This window comes from Mandrillus leucophaeus, unplaced genomic scaffold (assembly GCF_000951045.1).
Source record: "Mandrillus leucophaeus isolate KB7577 unplaced genomic scaffold, Mleu.le_1.0 Scaffold125, whole genome shotgun sequence".
Classification (NCBI taxonomy): Eukaryota; Metazoa; Chordata; class Mammalia; order Primates; family Cercopithecidae; genus Mandrillus; species Mandrillus leucophaeus.
The window spans coordinates 3,693,106-3,717,387 of record NW_012100876.1 but is presented as its reverse complement, the minus strand read 5'-3'; the positions used below and the strand labels follow the sequence as shown (position 1 = coordinate 3,717,387).

Sequence of the window (24,282 nt, the reverse complement as noted above, 5' to 3'; positions counted from 1 at the left end):
GAAAAAACACCTTACCTATAGAGTTCATTACATCTGAACTTCTCCTCAGAAACCATGCAAACAAGAAGAGAGTAGTCTGAAATACTGAAAGTGTTAAGAGAGAAAAACAAAACAAAACAAAATCATCAACCTAGAATTCTATGCCCTGTAAAATTATCCTTCAAAAATAAAGGAGAAATAAAGACTTTCTCAGACAAAAATTGAGGGAAAGGGTTGTAAATAGATCTGCCTTGCAAGAAATGTTTAAAAAGATTATTTAGAGAGAAGAAAACATATATAGGCCAGAAACTTGGATCTACATCAAGAAAAAAAGATCATCAGAGAAGGAATAAGTTAAGAAAAAATAAAAATTTTTATTTTTCTTATTTTTCATTGATCCAATAGATAATGTTTTATTCAAAATAATACTAGCAACAACAGCATTTGATTATATATACATATATATGTTTATGTATAAGTAAAATGAATGACAACAATGTGATATTAGGGATAGGAAGGAGGAATTAGAATTATTTTATTATGAAAAGGTAATCATGTTACCTATGAAGCAGTATCATATTATTTGAAAGAAGACTTGGATTGGCTGTAAATGCATATGACAAACTCTAGAGCAACCACTGAAAAAAGTAAAAAAAAAGGAAATATAACTCATACATTAAGAAAGGAAAGAAATATTGTTAAATGCTTAATTAAAATCATAAAAGGCAGAAAAGGAGAAGACAAAAATAGAAACAAAGAACACGAATAACAAATATACAACAGGAACAACCATGACATATGTTAATCCAGCTCTATAAATAATCATTTTAAACGTCAGGGGTCTAAATGTACCATTGAAAAGAGGCTGTGTATGAGCCTGACAACAGAGTGTCAAAAACATATGAGGCAAAACCTGATAGAACTGCAAGGAGAAGTAGATGAATCCACTATTAGGGTTGGAGACCTTAACACTTCTTTATCAGAAATGGATAGATCCAGCAGGCAGGAAATCAGTAAGGACAAAGTCAAACTCAAGAAAATCATCAATCGACTTGATATAATACATCTATAGACTATTTCATCCAATAGCAGCAGAATACACATTCTTCACAAACTCACATGGAACATTCATCAAGATAGAATATATTCTGGGCCATAAAAAACACCTTAACAAATTTAAGAGAGTACAAATCATACAATATATGCTCTCAAAACACAATGGAATTAAATTAGAAATTAACAGAAAGATTAACTGCAAAATCCCCAAATAATCTGGAGATTAAGTAATACATTTCTAGATAACACAGTAGTCAAATAAGAAATCTCAAGAGAAATTTCAAAATATTTTAAAATAAATAAAACTGAAACTGCAGTTTATTACAGGTTACAGAAAAACCAGAGCTTAAAGGAAAATTTATAGCATTGAATGCATATGTTAGAAAAGAAAAAAATCTAAAATCAACAATCTAAATTTCTACCTTAGGAAACTAGAAAAAGAAGAAAATAAAAGAAATCCAAAGTAAGCAGAAGAAAAAAAAACAAAAAACAAAAAGTGGTACAAATTATAGCAAGGTAGCCCGCTATATACAATGTTCATATGCAAAAGGCAATTGCTTTACCATATACTAGCAAGAAAAAAGTGTAATTTGAAAATGAAAACAGAGTACCATTTACATTAGCACCACTACAAAAAAAAAATTTTAAATTTAATGAAATATGTACAAGGTCTATAGGAAGAAAACTATACAATTGATAAAAGAAATCAGAGAACTACATAAATGAAGAGATATTCCATGTTCATGGATAGAAGGACTCAATGTGGTTAAGATGTCTGTTCTTCCCATCTTGTTCTAGAAATTCAACACAATCTCAATCAAAATCCCATCAAGTTATTTTGTAGATATCACCAAACTGATTCTAAATTTTATATGGATAGCAAAAGACCCAGAATAGCCAACAGATATGATATGATATGAAATGATAAACAAGAATAAAGTTGAAGTTCTGACAATACCAACTTCAAGACTTGCTATAAAGGTAATAAAGATAGTGTGATATTGGTGAAAGAGTAAACAAATAGATTGATGCAATAAAATAGAAGCCCAAAAATAGACTCATAAAAATATAGTCAACTAATCATAGACAAAGAAGCAAAGGCAATACAGTGGAGGAAAGACAGTCTTTTCAACAAATGATGCTAGAACAACTGGACATCTGCATTCAAAAAAAAATGAATCTAGACACAGGCTTTAAACTCTTCACAAAAATTTACTCAAATAGATAGCAAAACTAAATGTAAAACACAAAACAATAAAATTCCTAGAAGATAACATAGGAGAAAAATCTAGATGATCTTGGGTTTGGTGCTGACTTTTTATATACAACACCAAAGGCATGATCCATGAAAGAAAGAACTGACAAGCTAAACTTTATTAAAATTAGAAATTTCTGCTTTGTGAAAGACACTGTTAAGAGAATAAAAAGACAAGCCAGGGACTGAGAGAAAATATTTGGAAAAGATATATCTGATAAAGGACTGTTATACAAAATACACAAAGAACGCTTAAACTTAAAAATAAGAAAACAAGCAACCTGATTTTTAAAATGGGCCAAGTTGTATATGGTGGCTCATGCTTGTAATCCCAGCAGTTTGGGAGGCTGAGGCAGGAGGATTACTTGAAGCCAGGTGTTCAAGACCAGCCTGGGAACATGGGGAAACCCCATCTCTACAAACAAATTAAAAAAATTTAACCAGGCATGGTGGTGTGTGCCTATGGTCCTAGCTACTCTGGAGGCTGAGGAAACGGGTTGCCTCAGCCCGGGAGGTAGAGGCTGCAGTAAGCAGTGATTGTACCACTGCACTTTAGTTTTGGTGACAGAGTGAGACCCCGTCTCAAAAAAAAGGGGGGTTGCTAAATGCCTTAACAGATATCTCACCAAAGAAGACATATAGATAGAAAATCGTCCCACAAATATATGGTCGACTGATCTTCGACAAGGGCGCCAAGTATACGCAATAGGGAAAAGGCAGTCTCTTCAACAAATGTATTGGGAAAACTGGATATCCACACACAATAGAATGAAACTGGACCCTTATACCATAAACAAAAATTAATTGAAATTGATTAAAGACTTAAATATAAGACCTAAAAATGTAAAACTCCTAGAAGAAAACGTAGTAGAAAAGTATCAAGACATTGGTCTTGGCAATGACTTCATGGATACAACACCAAAAGCACAGGCAGCAAAAGCAAAAATAGACAAGTGGAAGTCCATCAACCTAAGAAGTTTTTCCACAGCAAAGGAAACAATCAAAAGAGTAAAAAAGCAACCAAACGAATGGGAGGGAATATTTGCAAACCATATGTCAGATAAGAAGTTAATTTCAAAAATTAAATATTTCTTATATAACTTCAGAAATTAAATTATCCAGGTGTGGTGGCATGCACCTGTGGTCCCAGCTACTCAGGAGGCTGAGGCAGAGGATTCCTTGAGTCTGGAAAGTAGAGGCTGCAGTAACCAGTGATCACACCACTGCACTCCAGCTTTGGTGACAGAGTGAGACCCTCTCTCTCAAAAAAAAAAAAAAAAGAAAAAGAAAAAGAAAAGAAAGAAAAAGGGGGCTAAATGCCTTAACAGACATCTCACCAAAGAAGATGGATGGAAAATCATCCCACATGTATATGGTCATTTTTTTTTTTTTTGAAACAGAGTCATGCTCTGTTGCCTAGACTGGAGTGCAGTGTCATGAACTCAGCTCACTGCAACCTCCGCCTCCCAGGTTCAAGCAATTCTGCCTCAGCCTCTTCAGTAGCTGGGACCACAGGTGTGCAGCACCACACCCAGCTAATTTTTTTGTATTTTTAGTAGAGATGGGGTTTCACCATTTTGGTCAAGCTGGTCTTGAACTCCTGACCTCAAGTGATCCTCCCACCTCAACCTCCCAAATTGCTGGGATTACAGGCATGAGCCACCATGCCCAGCCTATATGGTAATATTTAATTTCAGAAATTAAATAAACTCCTGCAACTCAATAGCAAAAACACTAATGATCCAACTTAAAAATGGGCCTGGACTTGAATAGACGTTTCTTCAAAGAAGACAAAAATGGCCAACATGTATATGAAAAATTGAAAAATACTCAACATCACACTAATCATCAGAGAAGTGCAAGACAAAACCATGAGATACTACCTCACACCTGTTTAGATAATGGCTATTATCAGAAAAAAAATAAAAAGCATGTTGGTAAGAATGTGGATAAATGGGAAACCTTGCACTATTGATGAGAATGCAAAATGATGCAGCCACTATGGAAAACATTATAAAAATTCCTCAGAAAATTAAAAATAAAAATACTATATGATGCAGCAATCCAATCCAAAACCATTGAAATCAGGATCTCCAACAGATATTAGCACTCCAATGCTCATTGCAGCACTACTCACAGTAGTCAAGATGTGGCAACGGCCTGATGTCCTTTGGCAGATGAATGGATTTTTTAAAAGGTGCCATATACATACAGTGGGATATTATTTATCCTGAAAAAAGAAGGACATTCTGACACATGCTGCAACACGGATGAACCTTGAGGACATTATGCTAAGTGAAATAAGCCAGCCACAGAAAGACAAATACTACATGACTCCACTTATATGAGGTACCCAGAATAGTAAACTCATCAAATTAGAGAGCAGAATTGTGCTTGCCAGGGAATCAGGATGGGGGAATGGGAAGCTGCTAATCATCACACATAAAGTCTCAATTATGCAAGATGTGGATCTAGAGATCTGATGTACAGCATTGTCTCTATAGTTAACGAGTGTACAATAACTGCATTGTACACTTAAACATTTGTTAAGAGGTTAGATCTTACATTAAGTATTTCTTATCAAAATTAATTTTTCAAAAAAGAAGAACTACAAATGGCAAATAGGCGTATAATGCTCCCCATTATATGTCTTTAGGGAAATGCAAATAAAAATGAGAGGCCACTACACACCTATTAAAATAGCCAAAAGCTAGAACACTGACAACACCAAATGCTGACAAGGATGTGGAGAAACAATAACTCTCATTCACTGCTGCTGGAAATGCAAAATGGTCCAGTCACTATGAAAGTATGGCAGCTTCTAACAAACCTAAGCATAATTTTAACGTTTGATCTAGCAGTCACTTTCTTTGGTATTTACCCAAAGGAGGTGAAAATTTATGTCGACACAAGAACCTGCACACAGATGTTTACAATAGCTTCATTTGTAATTGCCAGAACATCGAGGCAACCATGTTCTTTAGTAGGTGAATGGATAAAAAACTGTGGTATATCCAGATGATGGAATACTATTCAGTGCTAAAAAGAAATGAGTTATGAAGTCATGAAAAGCTATGGAGGTAACAAATACATATTACTAAGTGAAAGAAGCCAGTGTTAAGAGGCTACATAGTACATGATTCCAATTATATGCAATTCTTGGAAAGGCAAAACTATGGATATACTGAAAAGATCAGTTGTTGCCAGGGGTAACGGAGAGGGAGGCATGACCAGGCAGAACACAGAAGATTTGAGGGAGGTGAACTGATTCTATATGATACTATAGTGGTAGAAACATGTCCTTATACCTTTGTCCAAACCCATAGAACGTACAACACGAAGAGTGAACCCTAATGTAGACTATAGACTTTGGGTGATAATATGTTAATGTAGGTTCAGCAATTGTAACAAATGCACCATTCTGGTGTGGGATGTCAATGAGAGAAGCTGTGCATGTGTGCGGGTAGCAGGCATGTGGGAAACTTCTGTACCTTCTGTTCAATTTTACTATGAACCAAAAACTGCTCTAAAAATTAAGCCTATTTTTAAAAAAATATATGTAGGCTGTCAGTCCATGGAGCACACTTGGAGTCGCACTGTGGACTGTGGTCTTTCTAGGTGTGGAGACGATTCCTCAACCCTGGGTCCCCAGCCCTTTGTTCAAGTATCTCTGATGGTGGAACAGATCCAGGTGTGAGCTTTGAGGGGGCTAGAGGGCAGAATTGACCTAATCTGATAGGGAGGAACATGAACTGATTGGGTAACTGGGGCAAGAGTGATGCCGTGACCCAAGACATAATGAGGAGGAGGGTATGGAGAGAGACAGGCTTGGGGAAAAGGAGCCAGACGAAGGGCAATTAGGAGCTGTCCCGGTAGACAACTGAGCTCCCCATACCCAGGCTTGGGCCAAGGAGAGCACTGAGGTGGAAGGTGGAGCTCCAGAGAGGAGCTACCTTTGAGGGATACACAAATGAGGTGGCCAGCAAAAGCAACACAGGCAGGGGCCAAGGAGGAACCAAGCAATGAGGGACACTGTTTCCTGCACAGAGAGAACAAGCAGGATGAGGACTGAAAACCATCAGATTTGGCAACTAGGCCTTCTAAGAAAACTAAGAAAACCAGGCTGGGCGTGGTGGCTCACACCAATAATCTTAGCACCCTGGGAGGCCAAGGCAGGCTGATCACTTGAGGTCAGGAGTTCGAGACCAGCCTGGCCAACATGGCAAAACCCCATCTCTACTAAAAATATCAAAATTAGCGGGACATGGTGGTGGGTGCCTATAATCCCAGCTACTTGGGAAGCTGAGACAGGAGAATCGCTTGAACCCAGGAGGCGGAGGTTAAAGTGAGCTGAGATCATGCCACTGCATTCCAGCCTGGGTGACAGAGTGAGACTCTGTCTCAAAAAAAAAAAAAAAAAAAAAAGAAAGAAAGAAGGAAAGAAAATCAGATGGCATGGGGCTGCATGAGAAATGAGAGTGGGAAAGTCAACAGAAAGACACCTTTCTATCAAGTTTTTTCTAAAAGCTCAGTTAAGGACGCAAATGCTCTCAGTGGAGCACAGAAAGAGAGTAGGTCTAGAGGGGATGTTTTAGAATGGAAGGAAGTAAGGAAAAGAAATTAAGTGAAGAGGGAGAATTTTAAGACATAGAAAGAGGTAAGATACCAGAGGAAAATGGAAAAGAGAAAGCAAGTGATTAGCTAGATAGGAGAAAGGCTATCATTCAGGGAGGCCAAGGAGGGTGGATTACCTGAGGTCAGGAGTTCAAGACCAGCCTGACTAACATGGTGAAACCCCATCTCTACTAAAAATACAAAATTAGCCAGGCGTGGTGGCACGTGCCTGTAATCACAGCTACTCGGGAGGCTGAGGCAGGAGAATTGCTTGAACCCAGGAGGCAGAGGCTGCAGTGAGCCTAGATCACGCCATTGCACTCCAACCTGGGCAACAAGAGCAAGACTCTGTCTCAAAAAAAAAAAAAAAAAAATTAGAAAAAAAATTAAAAATTACAGAAATAATGTATTGTGCTTTGCTGAAAAAATTATCCCATTTGGTTTTACAATTAAGTCTGCATTACTTCAGCTTCTCAGTGGGTTTCAAGGTTTTCAAAATGAAAATGTCAAGGAAGTACCAGTTTCCAACTTCCTTCTAAAACCTGTCTATTCAATCTCTATTTTTTTTTGTGCTCATCTTTTTGAGCAAATAAGTGATAACCCCTTATTTCTTAGCCACTCAGGAATAAACAGGAGCTACAATCCATATCTGGTCCTGTTTCTGCTCTAAGGAACAATTCCACCAGCTCCAACACAACAGGCAAAAATTCAAGGCAGTACTGAATCCTTCTTTCCTTTTTCCACCTCTGAATACGGCAGTGGCTTCTGGAGGTATACATGTTCACTCTTGCAGGATTTAAGAGTTGTAAGTCGTCCTCACAATGTATGTTAATTACATTAAGCAGATGCAGACAGGAAGATCATTATCATGGTTTATAATCCACAGCGGGGTTATAAACTCTGTGAAGGAAGGACTATGGCTACCGTGGTCTCCACTTATGGCCAACGCTGTCCCAGTACCCAGTACCTAGTAGGTGCTGAATGAGTATAGTCATGTGCCACATAGCAACATTTTGGTCAATAATGAACTGCATATGTGATCCCATAAAATTATAATACCATATTTTTACTGTACCTTTTCTATATTTAGACATGTTTAGAGACACAAATATCATTGTGTTACAACTGCCTATAGTATTCAGTACAGTAACACACTGTACAGCTGTGTCGACTAGGAGTGATAGGTTACAGCATACATTCGAGGTGTGTAGTAGGCTATGCCATCCAGGTGTGTGTAAGTGCACTCTATGATGTTCATGCAACAATGAAATCACCTAACAAAACACTTCTCAGAACTATCCCCATCGTGAAGCAGTGCACGACTGTATTTGTAGAATGTCTGTTTGAAGTAATAAGACACAGGTAACATTACATGAAAACATGAAGATACTAATCATTTGAGCATATGTTGTAACCAAACTCATCAAATTTCTAAAAACAAAAATATTCTTAAATGCTTTTTGTCCCTGAAATGTTTCACTCCTCTCCATCTACTAATTGCTATGCACAATAGAAATTTACTACATTTAATTCATTGAAATGCTTACGGGACAACTAGAGCTAGGAACATTCTTTCTCTTTCCTTCTTTCATATAGTCCCAAACCCTATCTTTTTCAAAACATTGCCCAATAATATTGAACAGTTTGCCTCACAACTGGCTTTATACAGGACCATGACAGCTGTATTACACAAAAACAAAACAAAAAATAAATAAAAATAATGAAAGGAGACACATTTCTTGAGAAATTTGCTCTTTAAGAGGAAAAAAGATGCAGCAGTATGAAAGAATAGATTCCAAACACTTAGGTACTTCAGTCGTGCCTCAAAACCAATTGCTGGACCCACACTGAACATGGATCTTTTTCCTTCTAGACCTAATTCTCCTGGGTCCCAACTCAAAACATCCCCATCCCACCACAACCTAATTGTTTAAGCACTCTGGATGCCATTGATATTTTTTTCCTCTGCCCTCACATGGAATCAGTCATCAAGTCCATTTATTTCTAGCATCTGAGCATTTCCCATCAATTCACAGATCTTTCTCCTTTCCCTGGCCACTCTTAGCTCAGACCAACAACTACTTGCAGAAACCTAACTGATCTCTCAATATCCAATCTTGCTGGCCTCTAATGCATGCCCCATGCTACCACCAAAGTGATATATTTAAAATGCAGACCTGGTTAGGTAAATGCTTAAAACCTTAAGGGGCCCCCCTGTTCGCACGATGAAATGCAAGTTTGTTGGCCAGGCACATAAAAGCCCTTCACAGCCTTGCCCCTGCCTGTGCCCGCTCTCTTCCCTCTCTCCCATCTTTGCTTACATCCCTCATAATCCTCTACACTGAACTATTCCAAGGTTCTCCATTGTCATTGGTCTTTGTTCCCCTTGCCTGGAACCCTGTTCCTGCCAGGGCTCAACCCCAATGCTCTCTCCTCTAGGCAGCCTTCCTTAACTTTGCCCACACTCCATTAGATTTAATTAGTGACTGGGCCCACGTACTCCCATGATCCCTGGAGCTCCCCCTTATCATGCTGTGCTGAAATGATCTGTTTATGGCTTCATCTCTACAATAGGTGATAAGCTTCAAGTTCTGCCAGGGTAAAGACTGCATGCCATTTAACATTTTGTCTCCTGGCCAGAGTCAATGCCTACTTTGTTGAATTCAGGGAATATTTGTATTCATATTTGATTCCCTGGATTTATCACAATGTTAAAACACAGCAGGTATGCATGAATAGCAATGAATAAACAGAACATTCTATTGGATAAAATCCAGTTCTGAGATGAACGTGCTGCTTTCTACTTGTACCCACATCTGGTGCCAAAATGTTTGCATGACATGTACAAATGCAAGTAGACATTTATTTCTGACATTTATTTCTAATGTGAAGAAACTATTATTAAGAATGGGGTTGTAAGACAAACACTGATACAGTGAATTTCCAGAAGTTGGGACAAGCATCTTTAAGTTGGCAGCATTTGCTTTGGAGTCAAAAAATAAGTTTAATCGTATCACTTACCGGCAAGTCATTTCACCTTGCTGGGACTCAGTTTCCTCATCTGAAAAACAAGTCTTCTCCAGCTCCAAAAGCCTGCAAGTGGAAGTAGCCTGCTATTTTTATGCACTGCATTTAAAAGGTAGTTTGAATAAATAGGCTCCTGAAAAAAAATAGTGCATAGATGTGTCTTGCAACTGAAACTTTAGTACACTCATATACAAAGTTTAAAGATGGCACATATGTTAAAGTAACTTAGCAATAAGTTGTTCTAAAACATCTTGTGGAGAAAAAATATATAAACAATTATAGACAAAATTATAAAGTGCCTGGTGTTTTAAAAGAATGTACGGTGAATACAGCAACCACTGCAGAGTCAGGAAGTCTAGTGGTAACCAACCTATGATTTGCAGTATTTGTAAAATTTTTTTAAACTGTCTAAAATTGCACCATTTTCTTTTTATTTTACTTTTTTAACTACTACATAAACAGTAGTACAAGATGATTCCACAATGCTTTGTCATTATATGTACTTGGAACTTTTAAGTCACTGGTCTAATACAGCCCTTTCATAAAATACAATTCATTTTGGTCTCCTCATTGGCAGTGCCACAGAGTTGAAGATATTGGAATCAATATTATTACATATAAAATCCTGAGTATCTTAATTTTAATGTCTTTTATAACTACCTTGCTCAAATTTATGATTTACATAAATTTAAAGAAACTCTGATAGAAACTTACATCTTCTGTTTTCCAGGTTCCCAAGCTAATGGGGCCTTGGCTATATGAAAGCTTCCTATTTTAGCCTCTTAAGATTGGATGCACATTTAGAAAAGGCTCTTAGCTCTTACTACCCTGTACACTTTAACAAAATAATGTACAGAAATAACTGTGTTTTCTTAGGTTGTTCAGGAGTTTCTTAATAAAGCCATAAACTCTATGTATAATCTTACCAAAAGTCATTCGCGTGTATGTGTGTGTGTAGACAGTTTCCATCTATTGCCCAGGCTGGAGTGCAGTGGCGCGATCATGACTTATTGCAGCTGCGACCTCCCCAGGCTCAAGCCATCCTCCCACCTCAGCCTCCCAAGTACCTCCCAAGTAGCTGGGAGGTTAAAAAAATTGGTTAACATTTTTTTTTCTGTATTTTGTAGAGACAGGGTTTCACCATGTTGCTCAGGCTGGTCTCGAACTTTTGGGTTCAGGTGATCGCTCTTATCCCCCAGGCTGGAGTGCAATGGTACAATCTCAGCTGACTGCAACCTCTGCCTCCCAGGTTCAAGCGATTCTCTTGCCTTAGTCTCCTGAGTAGCTGGAATTACAGGCGTCTGCCACCACACCTGGCTAATTATTGTATTTTTAGTAGAGATGGGGTTTCACCATGTTGGCCAGGCTTGTCTTGAACTCCTGACCTCAGGAGATCCGCCCGCCTCGGCCTCCCAAAATGCTGGGATTACAGGCGTGAGCCATAGCGCCTGGCCTGTAGGGCCTTCATGATGAGTTCCCAGTGCTGGAAGGGCCAGAACATGGGATGCTACAACATGGCTCTAAGAATGAATGACTGTGCTGGTATTCAAAGATGTGTACATCCTTTTACCCAGGTCAGTTTTAAGGGCAAAGACTATTTTATTATCTTGTGTCATTTATTTCACTATGGTCATGACCATAATGAGCCAAAGATTAAACTATATTTCATGAGTATTGAAAGACTGGGGTTCCCTGTGCCTAGTATCTCACTCAAAAAAATGCTAGATTTATAATATTGACTGCTGTTAGAGGGATCACTGTGAGCAGTCCAATGTTTCATCCTTGGTGACTTTTGTTTTATTTTGTTTTGAGACTGAGTTTTTCTCTTGTTGCCCAGGCTACAGTGCAGTGGCACAGTCTCGGCTCACTGGAACCTCTGCCTGCCGGGTTCAAGCAATTCTCCTGCCTCAGCCTTCCCAGTAGTTGGGATTACAGACGCCTGCCACGACGCCCGGCTAATTTTTGTATTTTTAGAAGAGATGAGGTTTCACCATGTTAGGCTGGTCTCGAACTCCTGACCTCAGGTAATCCATCCGCCTCGGGCTCCCAAAGTGCTGGGACTACAGGCGTGAGCCACGGCGCCCAGCTGGTAACATTTTAAAGTCAATATACATGGCCAGCACGGTGGCTCACGCCTGTAATCCCAGCACTTTGGGAGGCCGAGGTGGGTGGATCACCTGAGGTCAGGAGTTTGAGAATAGCCTAGCAAATCCTGTCTCTACTAAAAATACAAAAATTAGCCAGGCGTCGTGGCACACGCCCATAGTCTCAGCTACTCAGGAGACTGAGGCACAAGAATCACTTGAACCTGGGAGGCCGAGGTTGCAGTAAGCAGAGATTGCACCACTGCACTTCAGCCTGGGCGATGGGGTGAGACTCCATCTCAATCAATCAATCAATCAAGTCAATATACATGATGGAAAATCAGAGTAAAAATTATCCTTGAAAATTATTTCAGTGGGTCTCCCCAGTAATATAGCATACATGGTTGTGTACTACCTCACTATGTCTCAGAGAGCATAACGTAACTTTGCATAATTTCCACCAGAAGTTTGATGGAAACAGAGCTGTTTCCTCCATTCAGCATTGTGTAAAGCTGTCATTTTCAGGGGCCATGTACTAGAAAAAGATACTTTTTCTTTTTCCTAGTAAGTGTATATAATTGAATTAAATGAGCATTTTCTGCAACAGCACTCAACAAAGCATTGTAAAGATAATGAGTTAATTCTACAAATAAAAACTGCAGGCCTGAGGGTAGTGACAAACGCTAAAGAGTCTATCAATTCAGAAACTATCATAATACATCCTTGAATGTCAAGTCTCTAGTAACACTGGAAAACTGCCCTCAAATTTCCCAAAGTTGCCTGTCAGCTTTGCAACATCTTTCCTAGAGTATATATGTGTCTTTTATTTCTTTACATAGGAATTGTTTGCCAATAAAGCAATTTTTTCAGAAGTATTTCTCTAAAATAAGAATAAAGTCTAGATTCTGGAAAAATCCTTTCTTATATTTGGCTACAACTTATGTTAAGATTTTATGTTTTAAAATCATAAACAAATCTAGTTAAAAACACTACAAAAATATAGAGTTTCTCCTTGCCTCCCCCCTCACAGACACAAAATCAATTCAAGTCTCAAAAAAAAAAAAATACTCTATGTAATTACCATATGACTCACAATTTTCACTCCTGGGCATTTGTCCCAGGAAAATGAAAGTTTATGTTCACACAGAAACCTCTACACGAATATATATAGCACTTTTATTTGTAATAATCAAACACCAGATACAACCCAGAAGTTCTAATTGACGAGTGATATGGTACATGCATACCATAGAATATTATTGAACTGAAAAAAAGGGAACAAACTATTGACACATATAAGCTGAATCTCCAGAAAATGATGCTGGGTTTGAGTCAAACCCCAAAAGGTTACACACTTTAATTGCAATTATATAACATTCCTATAAAGACAAATTTATAGAAATGGAGAACAGGCTAGTGGTTGCCAGGGTTAAGGGAGGAGTGAGATGGTCTGGAAGTAGGGGTGGCTATAAAAGGGCAGTAATGAGGGATCCTCCTGGTTATAGAAATGCTCTCTATCTTGACTGCATCAATGTCAATATCCAGGTTGTGATGCTGTACTATACAGTATATTGCAAGAAGTTACTATTAGGAGAAACTGGGTAGTGTTCAAAGATTTCTGTATGATTTTGTACAATTGCATGTGAACTTATAAATCTGAAAAAATAAAGTTAGATCAAAAATAAAAAAGGAAATCTCTCTGGCCTAATAAATTTACTTTATGACTCTGAGATCTAAGCTTAAGAATTCATCATAGCCCTTGGATTCTTTGTCATCATCAGCCTTTGTGGACCTTCCCAGTTCCTTCCCTAAGCACTCCTTCTCACCAGATGTACCCCTTCACAGTGTCCACACCAAAGAGGCTGGAGACCTGTCTGTACAGAAGAATTCTTCCATCTTCCTGTAGCTGCTACAAAGGCCACAACAAGGTATTTCCCAATGGCAAGGTAATCTGTCATTACTCAATTACCCAGATGCAAGGATTCTGTGAAGGAGGTGGATGTCAGCCTTCTTTACAGAGATGAAACTCTGCCAGTTAGGGCAACTTTTTCTCATATATGAAATGAGCCAATAGATTTGTTTGAGGAAGAGACATTCTATTCCAGAGGGACTACTACAGAGAATTAAAATACACACAGGAGTATCTTTCAAGTCTTTTTCCTCCCATAAATGTAAGAGTCATATTAGAAAATTATTTTAAATCGAGTCTAATAACTGATTGTCAAAAGAATGACTATGATAGTAAAAGGAATTTTTTGAACCTTTTTTTTTCAGGCATAAACATTCAATCCAATAAAGACATTTTTAGAAAAAAGACATTTTTAGAAAAAAGTCAACCTACACAATTTATTTTATTTTTCCTATACTTTGGCTAAACAAAATATATTCAGTGATACTGTAAAATACTAAGCATTTTCAGTAAAATTGGCAATCAAGTAGAGCTTAACTTTCTTCTGCATGACAACTGAGGATTTTAATTGGAAAAGTATTATCGTCTATAAACAGGAACATCCAAAACATATTTAAACCACTCGAGCACTTTGATTTTTCCATGTCCTTTGCATCTAGATTGAAACATATCACAGGAAATTTCAAAGACCGATCGCTGAATCTAAAATTTAAAAAAAAAAAAATCCATTTAGTTACCATGATCATTGTCACCATCAATCCTTAATATCTTATACTTCACTGGTCACACTTAACTCTGCTATGCTGTTTTATGCTTGGGAGAAGACAAATTACTAATCAATTATGTATACTAATTTAAAATGCTACCTTTAGGAGGCATTTTAATAACTTAGTCATAGGGGTGAAGTGCTTCCTCTAACTGCTTATGTGAAAACACCTTCAATAACACATTAGCCAGGATGCACTGAACATTTGGGAACAATTAATGCTATAGTCTACATAAACTATCAAATTGCCCCCCAAAAGTGGTGGTACAATTCTGCAACTGGTTGAGGTCACATGGAAAATAGAATTATATGCTAATTTGTTCCCATATTAAGTTATCATAAAAGGTCAGACTAAACACAGTAAAACGAATTCTGGAAAAAAATTAACTAAGTAGATTGGTATGTACCATATCAAAGCAAACTGTTTATCTTAATAGATACAAATACAAGACAATCTTAAAGCAGGGGCATTTTCTCCTTTTTAAAAACAAATGTTTAGCTAACCCTAGGCAATGACTTACATGATTTAAAAATACTTTATAGGAATAGTTTTTCCCTAAAGGAGAACAGGGGCAGGGTACTTTTTTTGCTTTCAAGCAGAGAAAAGCAATGGAAAAGGGCAAAATATCCAAAAAGGAAAAATTTCCCCAGAAAACTATTTCCTCTACTTTACATGTTTCTTAAATTTAATTCACATAGTTCTACATATGAACTATAAAATGAACACACAAACACACATGCTTAGTTTAGTTGAAATTAAAGAGGGGTCAGGAGATGGTAACTATAATACATTTATGATTGTACTCCAAAATAAACTAAACAATAATATACGTGTTTTTCTTAGCATACATTTGTGTTTATGCTTTATTTTCCATATCTAACTTTATTAAGAAACTATTGAGGAAAAAAATTCGTATCTTTTTTTTTTTCCCTGGAAGGCGTAAGTAATTCTATGGTTACCATGTTGACTTAAAAAACTGTAAATCAAATTAATGGTTGATGAATCTGGGCTACTAGTTTCACATATGATGATCCCTCGTATTTCTATATTTCAAAGGTCCTTTTAAAGAAAAGGGGAAATAATTTGGAGGCGAGATGGAGAAATGAAATATTACAGCATATGAAATCACAGGTCTAGTATTTTATAAAGCATCCAGTTTATTACAGGACACAACTAAGTGACAGAGATCATCTGTCACACCCTTAGGCAAACTCCTGAGAAAAAAAATAAAACAATAATTTTGTGTTCTAGAGACTATCCTTTTTTCCATCAAAAGATATACTTGTATTTTTCATTTCAACATTTCCAGTGGCATCCTACAAGAGAACTAGCACTCACAATGAGTCATCTGAATTTTCTTTAAATCATAACTCATTTTTAATTTCTAAACAGGTTTTACTATTGATTTAAAAAAGATTACTATTAGTTACATAAAATGAGTTCGGTTTCCATGAAATATCAGTTTGACATCTTGTTCAAATACTTACTTTTCTGCTACATATTACCAGCATTGTTTATCCTATTTTCCTTCCTTATCGAGTTAGATATGGAGATACCTAGGCATAAAGTCTTTAGATACCCTGATGGACTAAAAATAAATTTATTTTTATACAAAATATAAAATTTATTATTCTTGTTTTGAAGGATTTTATGTATTGGGAAATAAACCCATAAAAAGTTGAGAATTATATTAAAAGGGGGTAAAAGTCTGACAAAAATGAAAACATGCATTGATGCCTAAAAAATCAGGACTGAAGTAAATTAATCTTCATTCCCACTGAAAGCAATCTGATGTCCAGAGACTGAAAATTATTCTACCATAAAATACAGCACATTAAATACCACAATAGCCCATTTGAAATGTCTTAATATAATTATGATATCATCTACAAACGATTGTACATATATTTTAATACTCATTACTTGAGATTCCAATGCAAAATATATTGAAATTGTAAAAATATTAAGTCGGTTAAAGACCGCATCAAATCAGTAACTATTCTATAACTGAAAGTAAGACTGAAAATAAGAAATGAAAAAAAACAGTAAAAGCAGGGTCAACATATTTGGATGTTGCTTATCAGAAACAACACTATCATTCCTGATGGTTTGCTTATAAAATTCTATATTCCTACCAGCTAGCTGAAAAGAATGAAAAGCTTCTTATAACCAGCTAAAAAGAAAGACTTTACCATGCCCCTTGAAAAAGCTCATTTTCACATTACTCAGGCTTCATTATGCTAAATCAATATTCGTTTAGTCACTGGGGTTATTGACATATTTTAAAATAAAAGTATACCCTTCAGCTACTGCACTCATTACAGGTAATTTGTCTTGTCAGAGAGCAGGGAATATTATCCTAGTCTTTCAGGGGCTGACAGCCCATGGAAATACCTCCCCATGGTTACAACTGTAAATAATTTTAAGGTAAAATATTGAAAAATCAATGACTGTTTCCTGCAATCTGTCACAAACAAATCAATCATAATCTGTACTGCCAGAGAGTATGATTTGAAGGAGATGGGAGCAGATGTAATTCTTGGCTGGAATCTCTCATTTCAAAATCACTTCACATAATGGTGTCATCATTTAAACACTTAACAGTCAGTGCAACTGCCACTGTAACATCTAGTTGGACAAAACCACAAGGAGGGGGAGGAGAAAATGCCATCATTATTATGTTAACAAACATTTAATTTAAATGGTTGCTGCATTAGTAAATTTCAGCTGAAAACAGTTTTACCTGCCCCCTTTCACAGTTCCAAATTAATCAAGGCTGCTTTTCTATAATCTGATGCTTAGTAAATTAGCTCATGATTCAAATTTTGCCCTCTGAAGCACATACACCTTTTATTTTAAAAGTCCATTATAGAGAATAAAATTTGGAATTAATATATAAGATATCTGAATTGTAGAACACCCCTCTAATTCTGTTAATGTAGCAAAGACAAAACAGTATCATATATGTCAACATCATACTTTTAAAGTAAGTTTAAAGGTCTCAATTGCCCAGATATTAAATTTATATTTTCCTTCTATTAAAAAATATTACATTTCAACTTTGTAATATTGCAACATATTTTAAGATGACCAGCAAGACCTAGTCAATTCAAAAATACCCTTGCATTTCATACACAAGCTATCCCATAATAACCCAAGTATATGATGTGTAAAAGCTGGTGAAGGTCATAATACTGAATTTTTTTGCAAATGTAAACTGCTTTCCAAGTAATCACTTTGATATCACCATTTTTTACTAGACTACATTTTAATCGCTTCCTTAGCTGCTTATAACCTCTACTTAGGCATGAATAAAAAGAATCTGAAATTGGTATATTTCCCCTTCCTGCTGTGTTAACCAAAAATACTATTTGACTTAAAGATTAAAGAGTCTTTTTCCTGAAGGTTTTTGTTTTTAAATGTACACTAGTTCTTTTAATGAAAGAAACTGGTTTTAGCCATGTTTCTAACCAATTTCCTAATTATATAACTAGACACCATGAAGTCCTTCATTGTTTTATTAATAATATTCCTCCCCAGATATAGTTCAGGGGGCAGATTTTTTTAAGCCAGTCAAATTTAGTGTTGGGGGTTGGGGGAAGTTGGTATGTCAACATTAGTGAAAGGGGCAGATATTTTGGATGCCTAGAAAAGTATATTATTTCCCTTAAAAAGGAAAACAGATATAAATACCATTACAAAATTTCAGCCTGTATAAACATTCCTAGATATAGTAATTGGCCTATTATAAAAAGGTTTTTCTCTGTTTTTAATTTAGCCTGCATATTCAGTGTGGCTACATAGCATCAGAGGATTGAATCTTTTCTCATAGATACAAATTGAACCCAACTTTTGTTCTTCAAGAATCTTTGATTCTTAAACACCATGGGTTTTTGAAAATGAAAAAGCACATGGGTAAATTATCAAAGAAATAATCCACAATAAAAGAGAGCCCTCCATTCCATATGAATCCCTGCAACAGCTGCAAAGCAAGCAGGAAGCCAACCTAGGAAAAGATTACATGAAAAACGGAAAGGCACCTAAGGCTCTGAACCAGGAAAAGACCCCTGTGAGGAGCTCCTGGCCTCCAGGACACTACAGTGCCCCACGCTGGGCCCAACTAACTTCTCAGCAGAGCACTGGAACCAGTTGCCAACCACCAAGTCTTCTACTCAGAGTTTGGTCGTGTCTGGCAGTAAATCATCCAGCAGAAAACACATTCCCCCTAAAATGAAGGCAACAAAGAACTGGGAGGCGAATGAGGACGGTTAAGCAACATGCTAAATGCATGCACGTCAACCACAAACTAAAATGACATCTACAAGAACTGTGCAGGACATCTTCGCAGATCTAATTCTCAGAAAGAAGCTATTTTAAGGGTGCTGAGTATGGCTAAATGGTATTTCTCAGCTCTACCAATGCAGTCCATAGCACTAGAAAAGGCAGGCTCAAAAACTCAGCAGAGGAAAATAAAATTGTTTCCATATACCAAATTTAAAGAAATTGCTGTCTACTGCACAAAGTTCTTACATGTAATAAAGGTTCAGGATTACAGAGGAAAGTATTCTTTTAAAAGAGATAACATTACCTCCTTATCTTCAGAATCTCCTCCTTCCAATAGCCAGTACAGTAGCTCCATTATGAATTGTAGACTCTTAAAGAGAAAAACAGGAATAGTTAGCTTCATCTTTTGCACCACTTCCTTCCTTCATGGAATTACAATTTAATTACCAATACTCCAATTGATTTTATTCCTAGATGATACATTTCTCAAAAAGCATGCTCTTTAGCCATTTCCACTAGAGAACGTTTAATACAACCTTCTCAATTAATCAACCAAAACCCATTACTGCTGAAAGGACATGTTTTCTTCATATTTTCAAGAGTGGGAACCCCCTACATCTATTTTACATAGAAAGAATATAAGAATTTTAATACATTTGAATACCTTTAATATACATGAAATATGAATCTTAATAAATATGGCCGATAACAGATATAAAACTCAACCAATCTGCATATGTGTTTAGATTTTCCCTACATTTACCCTTAGGAGGAAAAAAAAATCACTCAATCCTCTTATGTTTTAAATTCAACAATTTTATACATGGTCTAAAACAAAGTAAAACAAAAAACTAAGCTTAAAGGCAAACAAAAAGGAATCAGATTGCTCACCGCCTAACACTTTCTTTATATTTGTGTTGTGTTTTCCAACTCACTGTAATGCTTTAGCTCTCAGTCATACATGAAACCCAATTTCCATAAGCAATCAGTAATAGGAAAACACAAGGATGTTATTTTAAAATTATTATATATCACTTCATATTAGTTAAAAATCACTGTAATGCCTCGGAAACTATTCAGAGAAACATTTATTTTATTGGAGGCTATATTAACTACTGCCTTCTGTAAAATTAACTTTTTATTTTTTTGATTATAAGAAGCCATTTTTTTTTACTTAATATAAGTGTTCTGAGTCAATAAATTCAGTTCCTAGATCTGACCACTAGACAAATATTCTGCAAAACAATTCTTTTTCATAGCTTTTCTTATCTGCCTATATTCAGCAGTCTCTATTTGATGAGAAATGACAAGTTTTACATACCTGTGTGTACTCTGTCACTAAAAATGTTTGGTACCCCTGACTGGAACTGATATTCCCACTAAATTTGTTCTTAAAGGAACTAGGTAATTGAAACGATTAAAACTCTAATTAGGCATAAACAGGTTATTTCTCTTAAATAATAATTCTATTTGTATAAAATATCACAACCTTCACTTTGATTTTTATGAAAAGCACTGAGTTTATAAATTTTACTGTCCAATTATACCATTAAAAATAAATTATTCAAAGTAATTCCATGATAAATAGTAAGTAAAAATAAATTATTCAGTTTTATTTCATGAATCTAAAATTTTTCTATTTACGGTAGTCTTGTTTAATGAATTAATAAAAATTTTCAATGATCAAAGGCCTCAAGTAACTGACATTCTCTACATTTTGTACTTAGCCTCTATTATCAATATAAATACTTTGGTAAAACCAACATTGATGCTATTTTGGATTGACTCCACGTACAAGCAAACTGTGTGCAGACACTCACTTGCAGACGAGCCTTGGGATGTGCAAGGACAAATTTCAGCCAACATTTGGAGGAACCCCTTAGTTCAGAAGTGAACTTACCTGACAACATCCAAATGTATTACGGAAGCATCACACTTATCACCTGCACAGAAAATGGAAATGATTCTGTTTAAGGAAACACAGAAAACTAAGTAATACTTTTGGGATATTAGATTCAAATATCCAATTTTCTCCAAGGTATCACTCCATATTATGGCAAATAAACAAATAAAAGCTGTATCAAGGTGTGGAATATCATTAGCCTGAGAAAAGACTAGAAAAATGGATTACGGAAATGACAACTGCAGGAGAAAATTACATTCTCTTCTCCCGAACAAATGTTAAGTGCATGCTTACTAATAAAGACTTAAACTCAAAGTACATTAGAATATACTGGTTTTCAATTTTGAAGCATCTAAGTTAATTTGCTAAGCTAAATTGGTGTTTAGGTATACTACAGCTATAAAAACACTGCAGATTTATGCAGAAATAAGTCTTCAGCATCACACTTCGGAGTAGTGCTATGAAAGCAAACCAGTCATTATTGAAAAAGGAAAAAAGGATTCCTAGATTTGACATGTTCTTAGAGTTGCACCAGCTGCTATTCTATTAAGAAAAATTATTCCCTATAAACAGCTAACAAATATACCAAAAAGGTGTTAAAATACAGGAGTCAACACAAAAGAGATATTGAAGAGAAATACACAAAGATAATGAGATACTACCACTCAAAACAGGCTGTACTATCCCAAAGTTAAAACATTATTCCAAAGTATGATGCTATGTTCATAATCTATTGTGAAGAGCATATTTAATTCACTCAGGATTACATGATTTAATTTACTTTCCTGTTATCAACTAAAGAACATTTTTTCCTAAGATTTCTAGAATGTACACATATAGTAATAATTATTGAGTTATTCGTTAAAATGGACAATTAGTTCATATTCCTATTTCATCTCTTTTAATGCAATATATCAAATTTGAAAATAACACATGGATAACACCATAAGAATGCTCATCATAGCTGCCAGAGGGGAAAAAATTTTTTGATTGGGGGTGCTATGGGAGATAAATAAAGCAATTATCTCAAAATTAATGGTCTTGTTTTAGTTTTAGCAAACAAATCTACATAAGTCTTTCTTTTAGTTTACTATGTAATTCTAACCAGCTAATTATCCTTGGAGTCAAGAATGAGCTGTGACTACACCTGGCTTTTCCGATCATATGCCTATGGTCTCCTCCACTTTCATTTCCTCTTTCTACAGTGAGTTTTAATATTAAAGAAAAACATACACACTTCTTACATACACACTGATAGCCAGCTTCCAGGAAATCATGAGCTACAAAGAGAGGGGAAAATCTTAATGCAATACTTATGTTAAAAGGTATTAGGTGCTGGGTAAGACAAGGGTAATATAATCAACAGCATCCATCTTGCCAGTGTTTTTGCATTCCAAGATTTGGAGTGAAGAACAGTAATATTATTTTAGTGGTCACCCAGGTTATGACTCAGATCCTTAAACGAGTAAGAGACTAAATGCACTATCTTCACTTACTCATCAATTCAAATGCACAGAACAATATTTTGGAAGAAATAAAACAGTTTTCTTCTATTTTTAGAAATAAAAACAAGGCATTCCGTAAACATTGTAGCTAGGTACTTGATATGAAAAAGAAATTGTTTCAGATCATTAAGGCACCCCAGGAGACTGCTTCTTTTCCAAAAAAACAAAATAGCATAAATTTCTCATATATTTACCTCTTATTACATTCCTGTTCCTGCACATTAAGCATGCCTTCCTCTACAGATTTATTCTGAACACTAATAAAGTGTTTGCTTAATAAAATACTGCTCTATTTTATGCTTTTCTTTCAAAATTAGAAACCATTATTCCACAAAGATAGAGCACAAAGAAACCGACACAGGCATTACCAAAAAGCCACAAGTAGTATTAGTCCATGCCAGAACACTTAACATTAAACTATCATTTCTCTCTAAAACTTCTGTTGCCAAAGTGCTCACAAAATCTGGAAGCTCAAAGACAGGTTTCAAGTGCAATTAAATTCTCCAAAAGCAAAACTGTACAAAAATATGCCGCCCTTCTTATGTCACCATTTATAGACAACATTTTCTCAGGATCTTAATTAAGATAACGATGCACACCTGTGTCAACATTCTCTGGCAAGACAGCCTTATCAATCATAATCCTTTAAGTACACTCCAAAACAGCAAAGCGATATGACAGAAGCAATCTGTTGCCTTTCCTAGTGTTGGTGTTGTGTCTCTCCCACAAGAATGATGAGATCTTTAAAATACAGCAGACCTACTTTTATGAGTCTTTAAAGTTTTAACTGTAAATAGCTATTACACTAAATAAACAGGAATAACCTCTTTTGCACTTGACTGAAACAATGACAACTGTACAGCCAAAACTTGAAGAACAAGCTCTAGGGCCATGTCTTGGCAATACAACTGCGAATCCTACTTTAAAGCTTTAAATTTTAAGAGTTATGCGAAACTGGATCCGTGCAGACATGACAAACCAATAAACCTTTAGGAAGTTTTAAAATGAGAATATTTAATAGTCCTACGTTAAAAACAACCCGAGCAAACTTATCCCTAGTGTAAGTTTAAATGTTTGGAAAGATACAAATGCAACAGAAAGCAAGGGGAGAAAAAGTCTTCTTGGTAACCTGGGATGGGAGGGATACAGATCCCACCTCTGCTGGAAGAGAAAGCTTCAGAGTCAAGGCACCAATTAAACTACCGCTACCAAGTATGCAGCTTTCCAAACGGAAAAGCCGATGAATAGGAAGTAAGAAGGAGGGTACAGTGAAACAAATGGTCTCGACTATCCAGACAAAAAGTTAAAAGCTCGTGTTTACCAGCAAAAAAAATGAACGCTTTCATATAAAAACGGAGAAAACCCGCCAGACGCTACCTGCATGCAGTCTGCCTGCTAATCATGATCCGCCCTTCCCTTTCTCATATTAAGACAATTCTATCTCAGACGCCGGGTGGCCGTGGCCAGCTGAGCAGCAGAGCCATCAATGTGCAAATAAAGCAGAAAATAGAGACATCCTTAAGAAATGAGTCTTAAATTTGACATAGAGCGGAGGTGACAACCACGGCAACAGAACCATACATTCTAAATGCCTCAATATCTTGCAGGAGTCTCTCCAGTCCTTGACACCAAAAATAAGACAGTACAAGAAAATGGGATTAAAAAAATTAAAAAACCAACTAACAAACAAGCCACGGGGCGGGGATGGGGGGAGAAAGAGCGGGACGGCCGGAGTGGCAGGATGATGTAATGAGGATGTCTGTGTCACAGACTCGGGTTCTCGGTGGCACAAACCTCCAGGGCTCTACTCCGGAAAGCCGCGTCCCGGACTAGAGCCGCGGCGACTTAGGGGCCACGCGTGGACTGAGGGGCCACGCCCACGCGCGCCCCCCGCGGAAC

The 24,282-nt window shown here is 36.5% G+C and overlaps 1 protein-coding gene across 1 annotated transcript; it reads right to left on the bottom strand.

Moving 5' to 3' along the window:
- Positions 1-14,329: 14,329 nt before the first annotated feature.
- Positions 14,330-24,278, bottom strand: LOC105533446. Its single transcript, XM_011971920.1, has 5 exons — positions 24,178-24,278; positions 20,796-20,918; positions 19,280-19,345; positions 15,978-16,007; positions 14,330-14,626 (listed from the first exon to the last, which is right to left on the bottom strand). The coding sequence occupies exons 2-5, from the start codon at positions 20,883-20,885 to the stop codon at positions 14,504-14,506; spliced, it is 309 nt and encodes a 102-aa protein (XP_011827310.1). The 5' UTR covers positions 20,886-20,918; positions 24,178-24,278; the 3' UTR covers positions 14,330-14,503.
- Positions 24,279-24,282: the final 4 nt, after the last annotated feature.

What these genes read in the sequence shown, in the direction of transcription:
- LOC105533446 (XM_011971920.1), bottom strand. Translation starts at nt 20,885, where the DNA reads ATGTTGTCAGGTAAGTTCACTTCTGAACTAAGGGGTTCCTCCAAATGT. An exon ending in ATCCCAAGGCTCGTCTGCAA is followed by an intron (nt 19,346 to 20,795) that starts GTGAGTGTCTGC and finishes TTTCTCTTTAAG; the next exon opens with AGTCTACAATTCATAATGGA. An exon ending in GAGATTCTGAAGATAAGGAG is followed by an intron (nt 16,008 to 19,279) that starts GTAATGTTATCT and finishes GTTCTCTTGTAG; the next exon opens with GATGCCACTGGAAATGTTGA.